General features: G+C 44.6%; 1 protein-coding gene across 1 annotated transcript; it reads right to left on the minus strand.

Annotated features, from left to right (window-relative positions):
• Positions 1-16,840: 16,840 nt before the first annotated feature.
• CD14 (CD14 molecule) lies at positions 16,841-18,495 on the minus strand. The gene is made up of 2 exons (XM_012749104.3): positions 18,176-18,495; positions 16,841-18,088 (listed from the first exon to the last, which is right to left on the minus strand). Exons 1-2 carry the CDS (start codon positions 18,176-18,178, stop codon positions 16,964-16,966), a joined length of 1,128 nt encoding a protein of 375 aa, XP_012604558.3. The 5' UTR covers positions 18,179-18,495; the 3' UTR covers positions 16,841-16,963.
• Positions 18,496-18,770: the final 275 nt, after the last annotated feature.

Consider the following 18,770-nt stretch of genomic DNA (forward strand, 5'->3'; position numbering starts at 1 on the left):
TTGTATATATATTTTTAGTTGGTCAATTAATTTATTTCTATTTTTTGGTAGAGACGGGGTCTCGCTCAGGCTGGTTTCGAACTCCTGACCTTGAACAATCCGCCCGCCTCGGCCTCCCAAAGTGCTAGGATTACAGGCGTGAGCCACCACGCCCGGCCTCTTTTTGTCTTTTATAAAAAAATTTCACACATGTGTAGCAGTGGGGAGAGCGGTACCCAGCGTCAGCAATCACCACCTGCTGGCCACTCTTGTTTCTCCTGTTCCCTGAGCTTCCCCTGTGGATTATTCTGAAACAAATCCCAGACGTCCTGTTATTTCATCCATAACTATTTCAGTATGTATCTGTAAAAGATAAAAACTCTTTTTAATAATAGCTTCATTGAGATATAGGCCGGGAGCGGTGGCTCACACCTGTAATCCTAGCACTCTGGGAGGCCGAGGCGGGAGGATCGCTCAAGGTCAGGAGTTCAAAACCAGCAAAAGCAAGACCCCGTCTCTACTAAAAATAGAAAGCAATTAATTGGCAAACTAAAAATGTATATAAAAAAACTTAGCCGGGCATGGTGGCGCATGCCTGTAGTCCCAGCTACTCGGGAGGCTGAGGCAGGAGCAGCCTCAAAAAAATAAAATAGTATCATTGAGATATAACTAATATACTATACAATTCACCCATTTAAAGCATATAATTCTTCTTCTTCTTTTTTTTTTTTTTTTTTTTTTGAGACAGAGTCTCGCTTTGTTGCCCAGGCTAGAGTGAGTGCCGTGGCGTCAGCCCAGCTCACAGCAACCTCAAACTCCTGGGCTCAAGCAATCCTCCTGCCTCAGCCTCCCGAGTAGCTGGGACTACAGGCATGCGCCACCATGCCCGGCTAATTTTTTCTATATACATTAGTTGGCCAATTAATTTCATTCTATTTATAGTAGAGACGGGGTTTTGCTCTTGCTCAGGCTGGTTTTGAACTCCTGACCTTGAGCAATCTGCGCGTCTCAGCCTCCCAGAGTGCTAGGATTACTGGCATGAGCCACCGCGCCCGGCCTAAAGCATATAATTCAAGCCTGGCGAGTGGCACACGCCCACAGTCCCAGCTACTCTGGAGGCTGAGGCAGGAGCATCCTTGAGCCCACGAGGCTGCACTAAACTATGATCGTGCCACTGCACTTCAGCCTGGGTGACAGAGGGAGACCCCATCTCTAAAAAAATTAAAAAAATAAAAATATCAGAAACCAAAACAATAACCAAGGGGTTGTATATTTAGCTTCTTTTCCTTGTCAGTTACATTTCCTTAGAGTTGAATCAATCATTTCTAAATTCCTGTGGTTAACTTTTACCTCCAGTAACTAATCCCAGTGCAGCTGCTGTTCCATACCATGGGTGACTCTGTGGCCACCCGCTCAGGAATCGCAGGTTCCTCATTCTCCGCCTTTTCAGTCTTTCTCCTCACACACCACGCACATGCGAGTCAGGGTTGTTCTAGGAAATTCTACTTCTCCTAATATCAACTGCAAGGACTTCCGATACCAACCACCTAGAGTTGGACCAGACTTCACAGGAAAAGGGCCCAGCTCTCCACAAGACTGTCTTCACCTCAGACACCAGCCACAAGCATGCGATTCCCAGGCCACCCTCACTTTTGGTTTTGTTGATTCTGTACTTTTTTTCCATTCCTTATTTTGTTTATCGCTGCTCTAATTTTTATTATTTTCTAGCTTCTCCTGGTTTTTAGTTTAGTTTGCCCTTTTCCTAGTTCTTTAAGGTGTAAAATTAGGATATTAATTTGAAATCTTTTGTCTTCCTTTTTATTCTGATAAAATGTACACAATCATGCACTGCATAACGATGTTTCAGCCAAAGAGGAACTGAATTTGCAATGGTGGTTCCATAAAATTATAATGGAGCAGAAAACTTCCTGTTGCCCAATGACATCCTAGCAGTTGTAACGTTGTGATGCAATGCATTACTCACATGCTTGTGTTGATGCTAGTGTAAACAAACCTACTGCACTGCCAGTTGTATATGAGCATAGTACATACAATTATGTACAGTACGTAACATTTGATAATGATAATAAATGATGATGTTACTGCTTTATGTATTTATTATACTATACTTTTTTTTTTTTGAGACAGTCTCACTCTTTTTTTTTTTTTTTTTGAGACAGAGTCTCACTTTTGTTGCCCTGGCTAGAGTGAGTGCCGTGGCGTCAGCCTAGCTCACAGCAACCTCAAACTCCTGGGCTCAAGCGATCCTCCTGCCTCAGCCTCCCAAGTAGCTGGGACTACAGGCATGCACCACCATGCCCGGCTAATTTTTTGTATATATATTTTTAGTTGATCAATTAATTTCTTTCTATTTTTAGTAGAGACGGGGTCTCCCTCAAGATGGTTTCGAACTCCCAACCTCGAGCAATCCGCCCGCCTCGGCCTCCCAGAGTGCTAGGATTACAGGTGTGAGCCACCGCACCGGGCCAGAGTCTCACTCTTGTTACCCTGGCTAGAGTGCCATGATATCAGCCTAGCTCACAGCAACCTCAAGCTCCTGGGCTCAAGTGATCCTCCTGCCTCAGCCTCCTGAGTAGCTGGGACTACAGGCATGTGCCACCATGCCCAGCTAATTTTTTCTATATATTTTTAGTTAGTCAATTAATTTCTTTCTATTTTTAGTAGAGATGGGGTCTCACTCTTGCTCACGCTGGTCTCGAACTCCTGACCTTGAGCCATCTACCCACCTTGGCCTCCCAGAGTGCTAGGATTGCAGGCGTGAGCTAATGATCAATGATTTTTAAGTGTCTTTCACATGCTTTTTAACCATATAGCTTCTTTGTAGCAATGCCTATTCAAGTTCTTTGCCCAGTATCTAATTTGGTTATTTCTTTTTTGGCATTTTACTAATGAATAATAATGTTTAGCATCTTTTCATGTACTTGGTAGGCATTTGTATATCTTCTTTGGAGAAATGGCTATTCAATCCTTTCCACATTTTTTATTTGGGTTGTTTGTCTTTTTGTCGGTGAGTTGTAAAAACTCTCTATATATTCTGGATACTAAACCATAACCAGGTATATAATTTGTGAATATTTTCTCCCATTTTGTAGGTTGCATTTTTACTTTGATAATGTCTTTTTTTTGAGACAGAATCTCGATTTTTTGCCCAGGCTAGAGTGAGTGCCATGGCGTCAGCCTAGCTCACAGCAACTTCAAACTCCTGGGTTCAAGCAATCCTGCTGCCTCAGCCTCCCTAGTAGCTGGGACTACAGGCATGTACCACCATGCTCGGCTAATTTTTTCTCTATATATTAGTTGGCCAATTAATTTCTTTGTATTTATAGTAGAGACTGGGTCTCGATCTTGCTCAGGCTGGTTTCGAACTCCTGACCTCGAGCAATCCGCCCACCTCGGCCTCCCAGAGTGCTAGGATTACAGGCGTGAGCCACCGCACCCAGCCCTGACAATGTCTTTTGATGCACAAAAAGTTTTTAATTTTGATGAAGTCTAGTTTATTACTTTTTCTTCTATTGCTTAGGCTTTTGGTGTCACATCTAATAATCCATTGCTAAATGAGAGGTCATGAAGATTAGTCCCTATGTTTTCTTCTAAGAGCTTTATAGTATTGGCTCTTACATTTAGGCCATTATTCCATTTCGAGTTAATTTTTGTGTGTAATCTGAAGTAAGGGTCCAACTTCATGCATCTGCATGTGGATATCCAGGTGTCCCCTGCCATTAGTTGAAAAGACTAGCTGGGCATGGTGGCTCATGCCTGTAGTCCCAGCTACTCAGACAACTAAGTTGGGAAGATCACTTGAGCCCAGAAATTTGAGGCTGCAGTGAGCTATGATCTTGGACAACTCCATCTCTTAAAAAAAAAAAGACCAGCGTTTCCTCATTGATTACTCTTGACACCCTTGTCAATATCAGTTGTCCATGGACACATGGGTTTATATCTAAACTTTCATTTCTATTCCATTGATCTCTAAGTTTATCCTTATGCTAGTGTCACCCTGTCTTAATTACTGTTGCTTCACAATATGTTTTGAAATCAGGAAATTTGAGTCCTCCAACATTGTTCTTCTTTCACAAGATTATTTTGTCTATTGTGTATCCATTGAAATTTCCCATAAACTTTTGAATAAGCTTTTGTCAATTTATACAAAGAAAGCAGCTTAGATTTTTATAAGAATTTCATTGAGATCGAAGAGTAGCAGCCATGGCTGTGCGCTACCCCATTGCCCTGGGCCGTGGGCCCTCGACAAGGGCCACAGGTGATCCAGCACAGGAGCAAGCTGAGGCTCAGCTGCCATGCGGGCACCTCAACAAGAATACCAGGTTCACGGGGGGGCGTGATCTGAGATGTGTGTGGCTTTGCCCCATACGAGCGGCATGCCATGGAGTTGCTCAAGGTCTCCAAGGACAAACGGGCCCTCAAGTTTATCAAGAAAAGGGTGGGGGGGACACATATCCTCACCAACAGGAAGTGAGAGGAGCTGAGCAACCTCATTGTGGCCATGATGAAAGCAGCTGCCAAGAAGGACTGAGCCCCCTCTCTCCTCTATGCATAATAAACCCTTACGGAAAACTTGTGGTTCTGTTCAGCAGCCTCCCTGGCACTGGGAGGGAGGGAAGGCCCAGTCTGTCCATCTGTTTAGGACCCACCCCTGGGCAGGACCACACACCCTCCTGGGTCTAAGCCCCCATCCCGGGGCAAGGGACTAGGGCAAGGGGCAACAGGCGCAAAAGCAAGGAGTAAATAGTTCATATGCACCATGAGGGGGAAAAAAGGAATTTCATTGAATCTGTAGATGAATTAGGAGAGAATTGCCATCTTACAACATTAAGATATATGGGCATGAGATGTTATTCCATTTACTTAGATCTTTAATTCCTTTCAACAACATTTTGTAGTTTTAGGAGCGTCAGTTGCTCTTCTTCTGTTATATCTATTCCTAAATATTTATTCTTTTTGATGCTATTGTAAATGGAATTGTTTTCTTAATTTAATTTTCAGAATGTTCATTCTAAGTGTATCGACATAATATATTGGTCTTGTATCTTGTAACCTTGCTGAACTTGTTGACTGGTTCTAATGTATTTTAGTGAATCCATAGGATTTTTAATATACATGACCATATAATCTGTGAATTTACATAATTTTACTTCCTGCTTTTCAATCTGGATGCCATATATGTCCTTTTCTTCCCTAGCTTTCATGGTCACAACCTCTAGTATAATGTTGAATAGAGGTGGGAGAACATACATCCTTGTTTTGTTGCTGATCGTAGGGCAACAGCATATAGTCTTTCAGCATTAAGTATGATTCTAACTAATTTTTTGCAGATGTTTTTTATCATACAAGGAAGTTCCCTTCTTTTCCTTTTGTTGAGTGATTTTTCATGAAAGGTGTTGAATTTTGCAAATGCTTCTTCTACATCTGTTTAGATGATCATGTACTTTTATTTCTTATCATATTCATCTGATACATTACATTGATTTTCAGATTTGTTTTAAGTTTGCTTTTTTTGTAGATGCAGGGTCTCACTATGTTGCCCAGACTGGAGTGCAGTGCCGTGATCACAGCTCACTGCGGCCTCCAACTCCTGTGTCCAAGCTATCCTCTCATCTCAGTCTCTGGAGTAGCTGGGACTACAAGCGTGTGCCACCATGCCCAGCTAATTTTTTTAATCTTTTATAGAGACAGGGTCTGGCTGTGTTGCCCAGACTGGTCTCAAACTCCTGACCTCAAGTGATTCTCCTGCCTTGGCCTCCCAAAGGGCTGGGATTAAAGGCATGAGCTACCACACCCAGCCTGATTTTCAGATGTTAAACCAACCTTGCACTCCTGGAATAAACCTCAATTGATCATGGTATATAATTCTTTTTATATGTTGCTAGATTTGGTTTCCTAGTATTTTGTTGAGGATTATTGTGTCCATATTCATAAGAGATATTTATTTATACTCTTCTTGACTTGTTATATCTTTGTTAACTATTCTTTCTTAAACATAACCACATCATACCTGTCATATATAATATCATACCTAAAAAAGAACTAGCAATTTTTACACAACTTTGAAGATTCAAGTCAGTGTTCTGTTTCTTCCACTGTATGTGATTTTCAGTGGCTCATAAAGAAACTCCCGAGGCCGGGCGCGGTGGCTCACGCCTGTAAATCCTAGCACTCTGGGAGGCCGAGGCGGGCGGATTGCTCAAGGTCAGGAGTTCAAAACCAGCCTGAGCGAGACCCCATCTCTACCATAAAAATAGAAAGAAATTAATTGGCCAACTAATATATATATATATATAAATCAGCCGGGCATGGTGGCTCGTGCCTGTAGTCCCAGCTACTCGGGAGGCTGAGGCAGGAGGATCGCTTGAGCTCAGGAGTTTGAGGTTGCTGTGAGCTAGGCTGACGCCATGGCACTCACTCTAGCCTAGGCAAGAAAGCGAGACTCTGTCTCAAAAAAAAAAAAAAAAGAACCTCCCAAGATCTGGTGAATGAGGAGCTCTGAGCATTAGAAGAAGTGGCAATGGGGTTTGTGTTTGAGAAGAGAAGACCAGATAGGAGAGAGAAAAGACTTTTTTTGAGAGCAAAAACTACTGACTTAGTATAGAAAATAACTACAATCTATTTGGTTCCTGACGACAGAACAGGAACAGAAGAGGAAGTTACAGGGAACCCGATTTGGGATCAGAAAAGGAAGTCCTATAACTTCCTTTTATAATATTCCACTCTTTCAGCATAACATCTGTCACACCACACCAAATATCTGACCACAAAGTGCCATGTAGAAGTGGAACCTTTGCTTTTCTCAGTACATCTTTCCTGCCTTGCCCCACTTCTTCCTCTGTTTATGACACATTAGTTAGCCTTGTTTTATTAGCACAACTTACTGAATCTTTGGGCCTTGCTGGGGATGCCCTACACCCCGACCCCTGACGTTGGATGAATGAATCCTGTTCCCAGGCTGCTGGGTACTGTCAGAGAAAAAAGAAAAAATCACAAGCCTTGAGACTGGAACCATGACACATAGTTTACAGTCTTCAAACTCAGTTGAGTTTTTATTTGACCTTAGTGAAGTAAAATGCTATTCATTTTGTTTTCTCACTTTCCTTATAGTCCAGTCCTCAGTCCACCCCTCTCATTGAATCAATGAAATCAGTAAAGATTTATGGAGTACCTTCCGTGTTTAGACACCGGTTTAGGGGCCGGAGATTCAGAACTGAACAAGAGTGACACTCTCTGGTCTCATTGAACTTTTGACCCAATAATAAACAAAGATATAAATAAAGAAGGCAATTTCTGATAGAGATAAATGCTATGAAGAAAATAACACAGGATATTGTGGTAGAAATGATGGCGGGAGGGGCTCCTTCAGATAGGGTGACATTTGAGATGAATTCTAAACAATGAAAGCATAGCTGCCATTTTAAGATCTGTGGTTAGAGCCTCAGTGTTATACTCTACTGCTACCACATCTACCCACCAGCATCTTTGCCCAGATGCCCCTGCCTTCCAGTGTGGAACTATATGTTGACTTTTATTGTTTTTACACTAAAACCAACCCCTCCACTTGTGAACTAGGTACCAGTCCCTTTTATCTACTCAATTGCTCTAGGCTGGGCGGGGTGGCTCACGCCTGTAATCCTAGCACTTTGGGAGGCTGAGGCAGGAGATCATTTGAGCTCAGGAGTTCAAGATCAGCCTGAGCAAGAGCGAGACCCTGTCTCTACTAAAAATAGAAAGAAATAAGCTAGACAACTAAAAATATATAGAAAAAATTAGCTGGGCAGGTGGCGCATGCCTGTGGTCCCAGCTACTCTGGGGGGCTCTGGGGCAGGAGGATCACTTGATCCCAGGAATTTGAATCCAGCCTGGGCAACATAGTTAGACCCCCATCTCTAAAAATAAATAAATAAAAACAAGCAAACTGGCCGGCCACGGTAGCTCACGCCTGTAATCCTAGCATTCTGAGAGGCCAAGGTGGATGGATCACTTGAGCTTAGGAGTTTGAGACCAGTCTGAGCAAGAGTGAGACCCCATCTCTACTAAAAAAAAAAAAAAGAAATTAGCTGGACAACTAAAAATATATACAAAAATTTAGCCGGGCATGGTGGCGCATGCCTGTAGTCCCAGCTACTCGGGAGGCTGAGGCAGGAGGATCGCTTGAGCCCAGGAATTTGAGGTTGCTGTGAGCTAGGCTGATGCCACGGCACTCTAGCCGGGGCAACTGAGTGAGACTGTCTCAAAAAAAAGACAAGCAAACAACAAAAACAATAGGCCTCTCTTGATGACCCTACTTTGTCCATTTTCTTGCTTCCTTTGAAAGCAAAGCTCCCTTAAAAAGATATTCATACTTGCCTTCCACAGTTCCTCACCTCCCATTCTTTTCAGACAACTCCAATTAGAACTTGGTCCTCACCACTTTAAACTATCCTTCTAAAGGAGACACCTGGCTTTCGAATTGTCAGTCCACTGGCCCATTCTCAGTCCTCATCCCCACCTGGCAGCAGCATTTGACCCACCACATGGCTCTCTCGCTTGGAATCAATTTCTTCACCTGGCTTCCAGGTCCTTCTTCTCTTCTCTCCCACCTCCTGCACAGGCCATTCCTTCTTAGGCTCCTTTGCTGATTCCTTAACGTGGCAGTGTCCCAGGCTCAGTCCTCCGACGTTGAAAAACATATATCCAGTGAGCTGTGATGACGCCACTGTACTCTGGCCTGCGCAACAGAGGGAGATCCTGTCTCAACCATTCAATCCTCAATATTTTAAAATGTATCTACAAAATGAAGTAGCCCCACCTACCAGCTCACATTTATTCCTCTAGCCTCTTTCCAGGGTTAGGATGGGCGGGAATGGAAGTCTTAGGGGCTGGAAGTGGAACCCTTTAGTGATTGTAGTATTGATGTTTTCAAGCTGCTGCTGCTTCTGCTGCTAAAAAGAAACTTTGTTCTGTTATTCCAGATACATGGTGCAAGGAATGCCATAGAAAGTGGAGGAACAAAACTGAATGAAAATAAAAGTATATAATTTTTTTTTATTTTTATTTTTGTTACCCCTTCAGCCTTGCCCTGGTGCCCTCTAAGCCTCGTTCCTTCACTCCCTCAGCCTCGCCCTGGCTCTCTTGCCCTCTCCAATTTTTTTTGTTTTAAAAAGCAAGATTTGATCTATATGAAAGAATAAGTTCTCTACTCACAGAATTTGTTGAAGTCCTGTGTACCAGCCAGGTTCTCACTACTTCCAGGGCTGTAGCTACAAAAAAAAAAGGCACCTGTGCAATGTGTAGGGGAAAGGTTTTTGTTATGGTGCCGAGTGCGAGAAAAGACCACCGAGTCTGAATTAAATTGAATTTGTGAGCCTTTATTAGCTGGCCAGCAACTGTTCCCGTCTTGCCAGACGCAATCACAGAGAACAGCCCCGAGCCATGATGGCACAAAGCTTTCATACTATTTTGGGTTGGGGGCCACGTGACTGGAGGCACATAATGGAGTCAGGGCCGAGGTAACTACAGGCACATAAGTGAGAGTATGGTTTTCTACATTTTATCATGTTCTCTCCAGATGGCAGGAGCCCGGGCCAGCCTTGAGCCCCTGCGCCGAGAAAGATCTCAAAGCAAGCTGTTTACAGAAGCAGATAGCGTCGGTTAGTCTGGGCTACAGTAAAATGTTACAACATGCGGCTGGCAGAATATGCATTCAGGTACAAGTGGATTGCCTTGCTTTCTTCTACAACTAGAACTTTATTTTAGCTGACCTCAACAGTTTCGGATGCTAAAAACTACAAGCATCTGTCAAGACGAACTGAGGAAATTTCTGGATTTCTGTATGATTTTATCTTCTGCTTTGAATTTTCAGGGCATACGTACGTATCGTAGATGTCCGAGTTACAAAATGACATATCTTAAGACAAATGATTAAGTTTAAACCACAGGGGAAATGTATCTACACTCACACCCTTAGTGATCTCATCAAATATCATGACTCAGGCCCCAAACCACTGAGTCGTCCTTGAGCCTCCCTTTCTCTTATGTTACACACTTGATACGTACAAGTTCCTATGAACTCTGCCTTCATAAAATGCACATCATTTGACCATTTCCCCCACCTCCACTGCTACCACCCTGACCCAACTACCACCATCTTTTTGTGGGAGTTTTCTTAAACAGCTTTATGTTGACGTGTAATTCACAATACATAAAATTCACCCTTTTAAAGTGTTCAATTCATCAGTGCTTAGTATATTACCAGAGTTGAGCAACTATAGCCACTATTTAATTATAGGATATTTTATCACCTGAAAAAGAAACTGTATACCCCATTTAAAGGTCACTCCACCTTCCTGACTCCAGACCTAAAAAACCACAAATCTTCTTTCTGTCTCTATCCACTATCATTTCTTGACTGGGTTATTAGTAAAGCTTCCTAACTGGTCTTCTAACTTACCCTCTATAGTTCATTTTCAACATGGCAGCCAGAGTAATCCTTTTAAAATGAAACCAGTTATGTTACCCTCTGCTCAATATCCTCCTGTAGCTATTTCATCTGAGTAAAAGCCAAGCTTTACAGTGGCCTGTAAGTGGCCTTTTAAACAACTGTGGCCCCTTATTATCTCTCTGATCCTATCTCCAATATCTTCCAGGGCCTTTGTATTGGAAGATTGCTCTGGCTGGGCTGCTCTTCCAGCAGATAACTGCAAGGTTCACTCTCTCATCTCCCTGGAATCTTTGCTCAGAAGTCACCTTCTCATGTGAGGTCTATTCTACCCACAACTATAAACTTGCAATCCATCCAACTGGGGCTAGCTTTGGAAAAAAAGAAAAAACAAACTTACAATCCTTCACCCTCACCCCCAGCACACCTGATCACTTTGGCCCTGCTCTATTTTCCCCACAGCAGTTACCATCGTCTAACACACCCTATGCTTTATTTTCCCTACTGTGATGTAAGGCACTTTAAGAACAGGGACTTTTGCCGCTCTGTTCACTGTAAGTGCTTTGTTCTCAACACTTACAATAGTGCATGCCAAGTAGTGGGAGTTTAGTATTAATAAACAGTTGTTGAATGGATGAATAAATGAATGACAAAACAGTTCCAGGCAGAAGGAAGAACGAGAGACAAAGGAACAAAGGAAAGAATGACTAGACTATGTTGGGGTGGTGGCGATGTGTGGTGTGGAGATGATGATGGAAAAGGAGGAATAAAGGCTGCTGACCACGTCTCCCTTAGTTCCCCACCTCAAGTTCTGAGTTCTCCTCCTATTTCTCTGTCTCCTCTGAGGATTCTGCTTCCTCCATCCTGAAATGTTGATGATATTTCCCATGGTTCCTTCTTTAGCTCTCTCTCTTCTTATTTTATTTCTTCCTGGCCTGGGTGAGCTTACTTATAGCTATGGCTTCCACAGCCACTTCTACACTTCTACACTGGCTCCCAAATTCTTATATCCAGCCCAAACCTATCTCCTCTGCTCTAGCCCCTGTGGCCAACTGCCTGCTGGACTTCTCCACCCAAGGGGTCACGAAGGCACTTCAAGTTCTTAAGCAACCTTCCCCCAGTCTTCTTTTCCTTCCCATGAGCTGAACTATCATCACCTAAGCCAGAAACCTGGGGCATCTCTATGTCTTCACCCCTATCTTCCACATGGTCCCTGTAGGATTTTCCAAACACATGCACACCAGATTCAATTAATTGTCCACTTAAAATCTGCTATTGGCTCTTTTTTTTTTTTTTTTTTTTTGAGACAGAGTCTCGCTTGTTGCCCAGGCTAGAGTGAGTGCCGTGGTGTCAGCCTGGCTCACAGCAACCTCAAACTCCTGGGCTCAAGCAATCCTGCTGCCTCAGCCTCCCGAGTAGCTGGGACTACAGGCATGCGCCACCATGCCCGGCTAATTTTTTCTATATATATTAGTTGGCCAATTAATTTCTTTCTATTTATAGTAGAGATGGGGTCTCACTCTTGCTCAGGCTGGTTTTGAACTCCTGACCTCGAGCAATCCGCCCACCTCGGCCTCTCATGCTATTGGCTCTTCATAAGTCCTGTCATGACATGCCCTTACTTATGACCCTCCTCTTCTCAGAGGGGATGGCTTCCAATCTCACTCAGAGCAAACACTAAAGTCATTACTACACTCTCTACATTGCAGTCTTTAAACTCTCTGTGGTAGAGAACTAGTTTCTTTTGTAAAGTTCCAATTATTACAGATGATACTTTTGTAAAATACAATAAAAATGTTGCTGCAATATAAAATTTTATATAAATATCTAAACATTTATCCATTTTTCCAAAAAAAATTTATTATGGTAAGTCACACATAAGTTAATAAAAAATTTATCTCAACCCTTTTTAAGTGTGCAGTTCAGTGGTATTAAATACTGTAGGTCCATTAATCTTGTACAACCATTACCACCATCTGTCTCCAAAACTCTCTTTTTCACCAGTAAGCATTGGTGAGGGTGTAGAGAAATTGGAACCCTTGTGCACTGTTTGTGGGAATGTAAAATGGTACAACCACTGTGGAAAACAGTATGGCAGTTCCTCAAAAAATTTTAAAATATTAATAGAATTACCATATGATTGAGCAATTCCACTTCTGGGTATATACCCAAAACAACTGAAAGGAGGTTCTTGAGATATTTGTACACTCATGTTCATAGCAGCATTATTCACAATAGCTAAAATGTGGAAGTAACACAAGTGAACGTCAATGGATGAATGAATAGGCAAAATGTGGTACATACATACAATGGAATATTATTCAGCCTTAAAAAGGAAGGAAATTCTGCAATATGGATCAACCTTGAGGACATTACACTGGGTAAAGTCAGTCAGTTACAAAAAGACAAATACTGCATGATGACACTTCTATGAGATACTTAGTCAAAATCATAAAAACAGAAAGACAGGCCAGGCACGGTGGCTCACGCCTGTAATCCTAGCACTCTGGGAGACTGGGGCGGGCAGATTGCTCGAGGTCAGGAGTTCGAAACCAGCCTGAGCAAGAGCAAGACCCCGTCTCTACTATAAATAGAAAGAAATTAATTGGCCAATTAATATATATATGTGTGTGTATATATATATATATAAATATACACACACATATATATATACACAAAAAATTAGGCATGGTGGCGCATGCCTGTAGTCCCAGCTACTTGGGAGGCTGAGGCAGAAGGATTGCTTGAGCCCAGGAGTTTGAGGTTGCTGTGAGCTAGGCTGACGCCACGGCACTCACTCTAGCCTGGGCAACAAAGAGAGACTCTGTCTCAAAAAAAAAAAAAGACAGAAAGACATAGAGAATGGTGGTTGCCAGGGGCTAGGGGGAGGGAGGAATGAGGAATTATTCTTTAATGGGCTCAGTTTCAGTTTTACAAGATGAAAAGAGTTATAGAGCCTGGCACAGTGGGTCATGCTTATAATCCCAAGGCTTTGGGAGGCTGAGGTGGGAGGATTGAATGAGAGCAGGAGTGTGAGACCAGCTTGGACAACATAGCAAGACATTGTCTCTACAAAAATTTAAAAAAATTAGCCAGGCGTGGTGGCCTGCACCTGTAGTCCTAGCTACTCAGAATGTCGAGGCCAGAGGATGACTTCACTTGAGCCAGGAGTTAGAGATTACAGTGAGCCATGATTGTGCCACTGCACTCCAGCCTGGGCAACAGAGCAAGACCTGTCTTCAAATAAAATATTTACAAAAATTTTTTTCATGCAGTTCGATTATCTATTTTTTATTGTGCTCCCTGTGCCTTTGTTGTCATTCCAAGAAATCATTGCCAAATCCAATATAGTGAAGATTTGCCCTGTATTTTCTTCTAAGAGTTTTTTTCTTACATTTAGATCTTTGATCCATTTGGGGTTCGTTTTTATATATGTTATTAGGTAAGGGTCCAAATTTATTCTTTTGCATGTGGATATCCAGTTTCTCTAGCACAATTTTTTGAAAAGACTGTCTTTTCTCCATTTAATGGTCATGGCACCCTTCTCAAAAAAACCATTTAACAGCCAGGTGTGGCACGCCTGTAGTTCCAGCTACTTAGGAGGCTAAGGGAGGATCATCGCTTGAACAGGGAGTTCGAATTCAGCCTGGGCAACACAGCAAAACCTTGTCTCAAAAAAAAATTCATGTGGCCATACATGTGAGGGTTTATTTCTGGGATCCTATAATTGTCTTTATGCCAATACTGCACTGTTTTGTTTACTATAGCTTTGTAGTAAATTTTGAAATCTGGAAGTGTGAGGCCTCCAGCTTTGTTCTTCTATTTAAGTATTGTCTAAACACTTCTTTTCTTTTCTTTTCTTTTCTTTTCTTTTCTTTTCTTTTCTTTTCTTTTCTTTTCTTTTCTTTTCTTTGCCCTCCCTCCCTCCCTCCCTCTCTCTCTCTCTCTCTCTCTCTCTTTCTTTCTTTCTTTCTTTTTTTTTTGACAGGGTCTTGCTCTGTTGCCCAAGCTAGAGTGCAGTGGCGTTGCCATAGCTCACTGCAGCCTCAAACTCTTGGGGTCACGTGATCCTGCCTCAGCCTCCTGAGTAGCTGGGACTACAGGCTCACACCACCATGCACAGCTAATTTTTCTCCTTTTTGCAGAGACAGGATTTCTTGCTCAGGCTGGCCTCGAACTCCTGACCTCAAGCAATCCTCCCACCTCAGCCTCCTAAACACTTATTCTTGACTTTTGTTACTTAGCTCCTCATAGCGCAGTAATGAACAATTTGCAGACTTGAACTTGGCTTGGATCATACTTTGAGTACATTGTTTTTTACTTGGTCTGGCCCCTGCTACCTCTCTGACCTTGTCTCTTACTGCTTCTTCCACACCCCACCCCCGCCCCCGTCCCAATCTTAGTTATTCTGCTACAGCCACACTGCCCTCCTTACTGTTTCCTTTAACATCCCAAAGACCTTCACATTGTACTTACTGTTCTTTCTGTCTGAAATGGTATTCCCCCACATATTCTCTAGCTCTCTTTCCCAAGTCACCCATCTCTGTTCAAATAAGTAGTTCCCTTATCTGTGGGAGATACATTCCAAGACCCCCAGTGGATTCCCAAACTGTGAATAGTGCTGAACTAGGTCGCTGTCAATTGGAACATGCTTCCGTTCATGTTTTCCATCCACAAATTTAACGTCTTTTCCATCTTAACTAAGCATTTATCACACTCTGTGGCAGTAACTTTTGCAATTTGAGATGCAACAGCAAAACTTTAGTATGACTTTCTTTTTCCTTCTTCAAAATTTCTCAGATAGAAGATCTGTTCTTAGTGTAGAACTTAGCAACTTTAGCATACGATTTATTTCCTTTCCTTATTAAATCAAGAATGTTTACCTTTTCAGTTCAAGGAAGCACTTTATGGTTTTTCTTTGGCATATTCAAATGGCCAGCATCACCACTCTTGGGCTTTGGGGCCATTCCTAAGTAAAATAAGGGTTATTGAACACAAGTAGTGCTATACAGTGACAGTTGATTTGATACCTGAGATAGCTCCTAAGTGACTAACAGGTGGGTAGCATCTACAGTGTGGATATGCTGGACAAAAAAATGATTTATGTCCCAGGTGGGACAGAGTGTGACTACATGAGATTTCATCAGAATGGCATGCAACTTAAAACTTATTGATTGTTTACTTCTGGAATTTTCCATCTATTATTTTTGGACCAGCATTGACCAAAGGTGGCTGAAACCTTGGAAAGTGAAGCCTAAATAAGGGGGGACAACTATGTTCCTTATCAGAGAGGCTTTCTCTGACAATACAGGTTGAACATCTCTAATCTGAAAATCCAAACTTAAAAATGATCCAACATCTGAAACTTTCTGAGCTCCAACATGACACCACAAGTAGAAAATTCAACATGTGACCTCATGTGACAGGTCACAGTCAAAACAGTTTCATACATAAAGTTATTAAAAATATTGTATACCTTCAGGCTATCTGTATAATTCAGACACAAACATTTGGTCCATAGCACCTACCATCTAAGTAAAATGTGAACTCCGTATGAACAGAAACTTCTGCTTTATTCCAGCTATATGCCCAGGACTAGCACAGTGCCTGACACACAAAAGGTACTTGAATGAATGAATGTCTCCAGTGTCCATTATTACTATGACCTCCAGCTCTACTAAACCAGTTATAATTCCCAGATTTCATCCTCTACTTTCATGTTTCTACACCTTTAAATATGCTATCCATTTTTGCCTGGGATGTCCTTCCTGAGGAAATGATATTCATGCCTCAAGATCTAGATTAAAGGGCCAGGCTAATCCTAGCACTCTGGGAGACCGAGGCAGATGGATCACTCAAGGTCAGGAGTTCGAAACCAGCCTGAGCAAGAGCGAGACCCCGTCCCTACTAAAAATAGAAAGAAATTAATTGGCCAACTAAAAATATATAGAAAAATTAGCCGGACATGGTGGCGCATGCCTGTAGTCCCAGCTACTCGGGAGGCTGAGGCAGAAGGATTGCTTGAGCCCAGGAGTTTGAGGTTGCTCTAAGCTAGGCTGACACCACGGCACTCTAGCCCTGGCCAACAGAGTGAGACTCTGTATCAAAAAAAAAAAAAAAAAAATCCAGATTAAAGGTTTCATCTTCTGCAAAGCCTTCCTAGGACCGTCTCCCTTTACAGAGTTGATTCTGGTCAGAAAGCTTTGACTGCACAGACTCTCATCATTTCTCCCACATAACCCTGGCTAGGAGACTTTTCCCTGTCCTTTATGCTCCTACAGTTCTTTTGCAGGGGTACGAAGATGAGGTTTCTAGAGAGTTAGGATGGAGTCTAAGGATGATGGATTCCCCAACCAGCACTGTGTCCAGCACACAGCAGACACCCAGTAAAGGTCGGCTAAATGAATGACATGGACCCATTGTTTAAGATTTTAATAAAGGTGGGGCAAAGGGCTGATTGATCAAGAAGTCTTGAAGGTCCTGACGGAGCTCCCCTGAAGCCAGGGCAATCCAAGCCCATTCATTCTTCTCCCTTGGGCCTTAGGCAAAGGCCCGGACCCCTTGGAGCAGCACCAGGGTTCCTGACATCCCCACTGATAGGGGCGAAGGCGCACGGGCTGGGACCACGCCCGAGTTCATCGAGTGCTCTTGGGGCTTAGAGGCTTCAGGGACCAAGAAGGGATTCCCGTCCAATGTCAGGTTATCTACCTTGGGCAGCTCCTCGGGCCGCGGCTCCCTATTCAGCTTGTTGTAGCTGAGATCGAGCACGCTGAGCTTGGCCGGCAGTCCTTTAGGCACCTGCTGTAGCCCAGCGAACGACAGATTGAGGGAGTTTAGCGTGCTAGGCCAGGTGCACCCGGCAGCGCTGGGATTTGCGGGCGCGCTCAGTGAGTTACGGCTGAGGTCCAGGCGGTGGGGCTGCACGCCCGCCGCCGCCAGCGCGGCGCACGCGGCTGTGGGCGTCTGCAGCCCTGTGTTGCGCAGCGCTAGATTCTGGAGGGCCGGGAACTTGTGCGGACAGAGAGCCGCGGTCAGTCCGCGTTCGCCCAGTCCGGGATTGTCAGACAGGTCTAGGGTGGTGAGGGCCGGGAAGGTGCGGACCTGTTCGCAGGACAAGGCAAGCGAGTGCGCGTCGGCAACGGTCAGTACCTTGAGCCCTGGCTTCAGCCAGGGCTGCAGCTCGGCTAGCCAGGAACCCCCTGTCGCCCAAGACACGTTGCGGAGGCGCAAGGTGGAGAGCGCAGGCCCCGCGGCTTCCAGAGGCGGCGGCGGCGCGGTGCCGGTTACCTCCAGGTCCTCCAGCGTCAGTTCCTTGAGGCGGGAGTAGCCCAGCACACGCAGGACGCCGAGCAGCAGCCGGGCGGGGACCCGCGCGGCGCCCACCGTGAGCCGCCGCACGCGCAGAGCCTTGATGGTGTCCGCGTACTGCCGCGGGTCGGAGTAGCCCTCGGCGCGCTTTAGGAACGGCTCCAGGCTGTGGCCGCCGCCGCGGATCTCCACCTCGACAGAACCTATACACTGGAAGGCTTCAGACCAGTCGGGCTGAGAACCCGAGAAGTTGCAGGCGCAGCGGACATCCTCATCGTCCACCTCGCAGGGCTCCGGCGTGTCCGCAGAAACGCGCAGCAGCGGCAGGAGCAGCAGCAAGAGGCAGGGCGCGCGCGCCTGCGGAGAGAGCAGGGCTCAGGGATGCCCGCCCGGTCCCTAGGTCTCCCCAGTTGTCCGCCTTCGACCCCACGACCGTACACTCACCATACTCGTCGAGTCCCTCGGAGGCGCTAAGGCCCCGACAGCCTCTGGGAAGGGCTCTGGCTTCTTTCCTAGACAGCGGCGCCCGCCAACTTCCAGGCTTCAAGCGGGCGAACTGGTTAGCGGCCTCTGAGAGTTTATGCAATCCTGGAATGTCATTCTGTTTCCTTCTCCGCAAACGCTGGTTACCTCCCTCCCCTTGTCCTCCCAACCACCCCCCTCACTTCCTTTCTGCGAAATGTTGCAGTGAAGAATGTTGCAGGGAGAGCGGTGGCAACAGGAAGGATTCTGCGGGGTATCTAGGGCGCTCTGTCCCAGCAGTGTCCAGATGACTCAGGTGCCCCAGGCGGCAGTGAGTGAGTGCCCTGATGACTCAGGTGCCGGACGCTTGTCTGGTAGTTACGGGGAAAGGATCATCCTCAGTGCTGTAGGCCAGTTCTTTTTTTTTGAGACAGAGTCTCACTTTGTTGCCCAGGCTAGAGTGAGTGCCATGGCGTCAGCCTAGCTCACAGCAACCTCAAACTCCTGGGCTCAGGCGACCCTACTGCCTCAGCCTCCCGAGTAGCTGGGACTACAGGCATGCGCCACCATGCCCAGC

This window comes from Microcebus murinus, chromosome 21 (assembly GCF_040939455.1).
Source record: "Microcebus murinus isolate Inina chromosome 21, M.murinus_Inina_mat1.0, whole genome shotgun sequence".
Classification (NCBI taxonomy): domain Eukaryota; kingdom Metazoa; phylum Chordata; class Mammalia; order Primates; family Cheirogaleidae; genus Microcebus; species Microcebus murinus.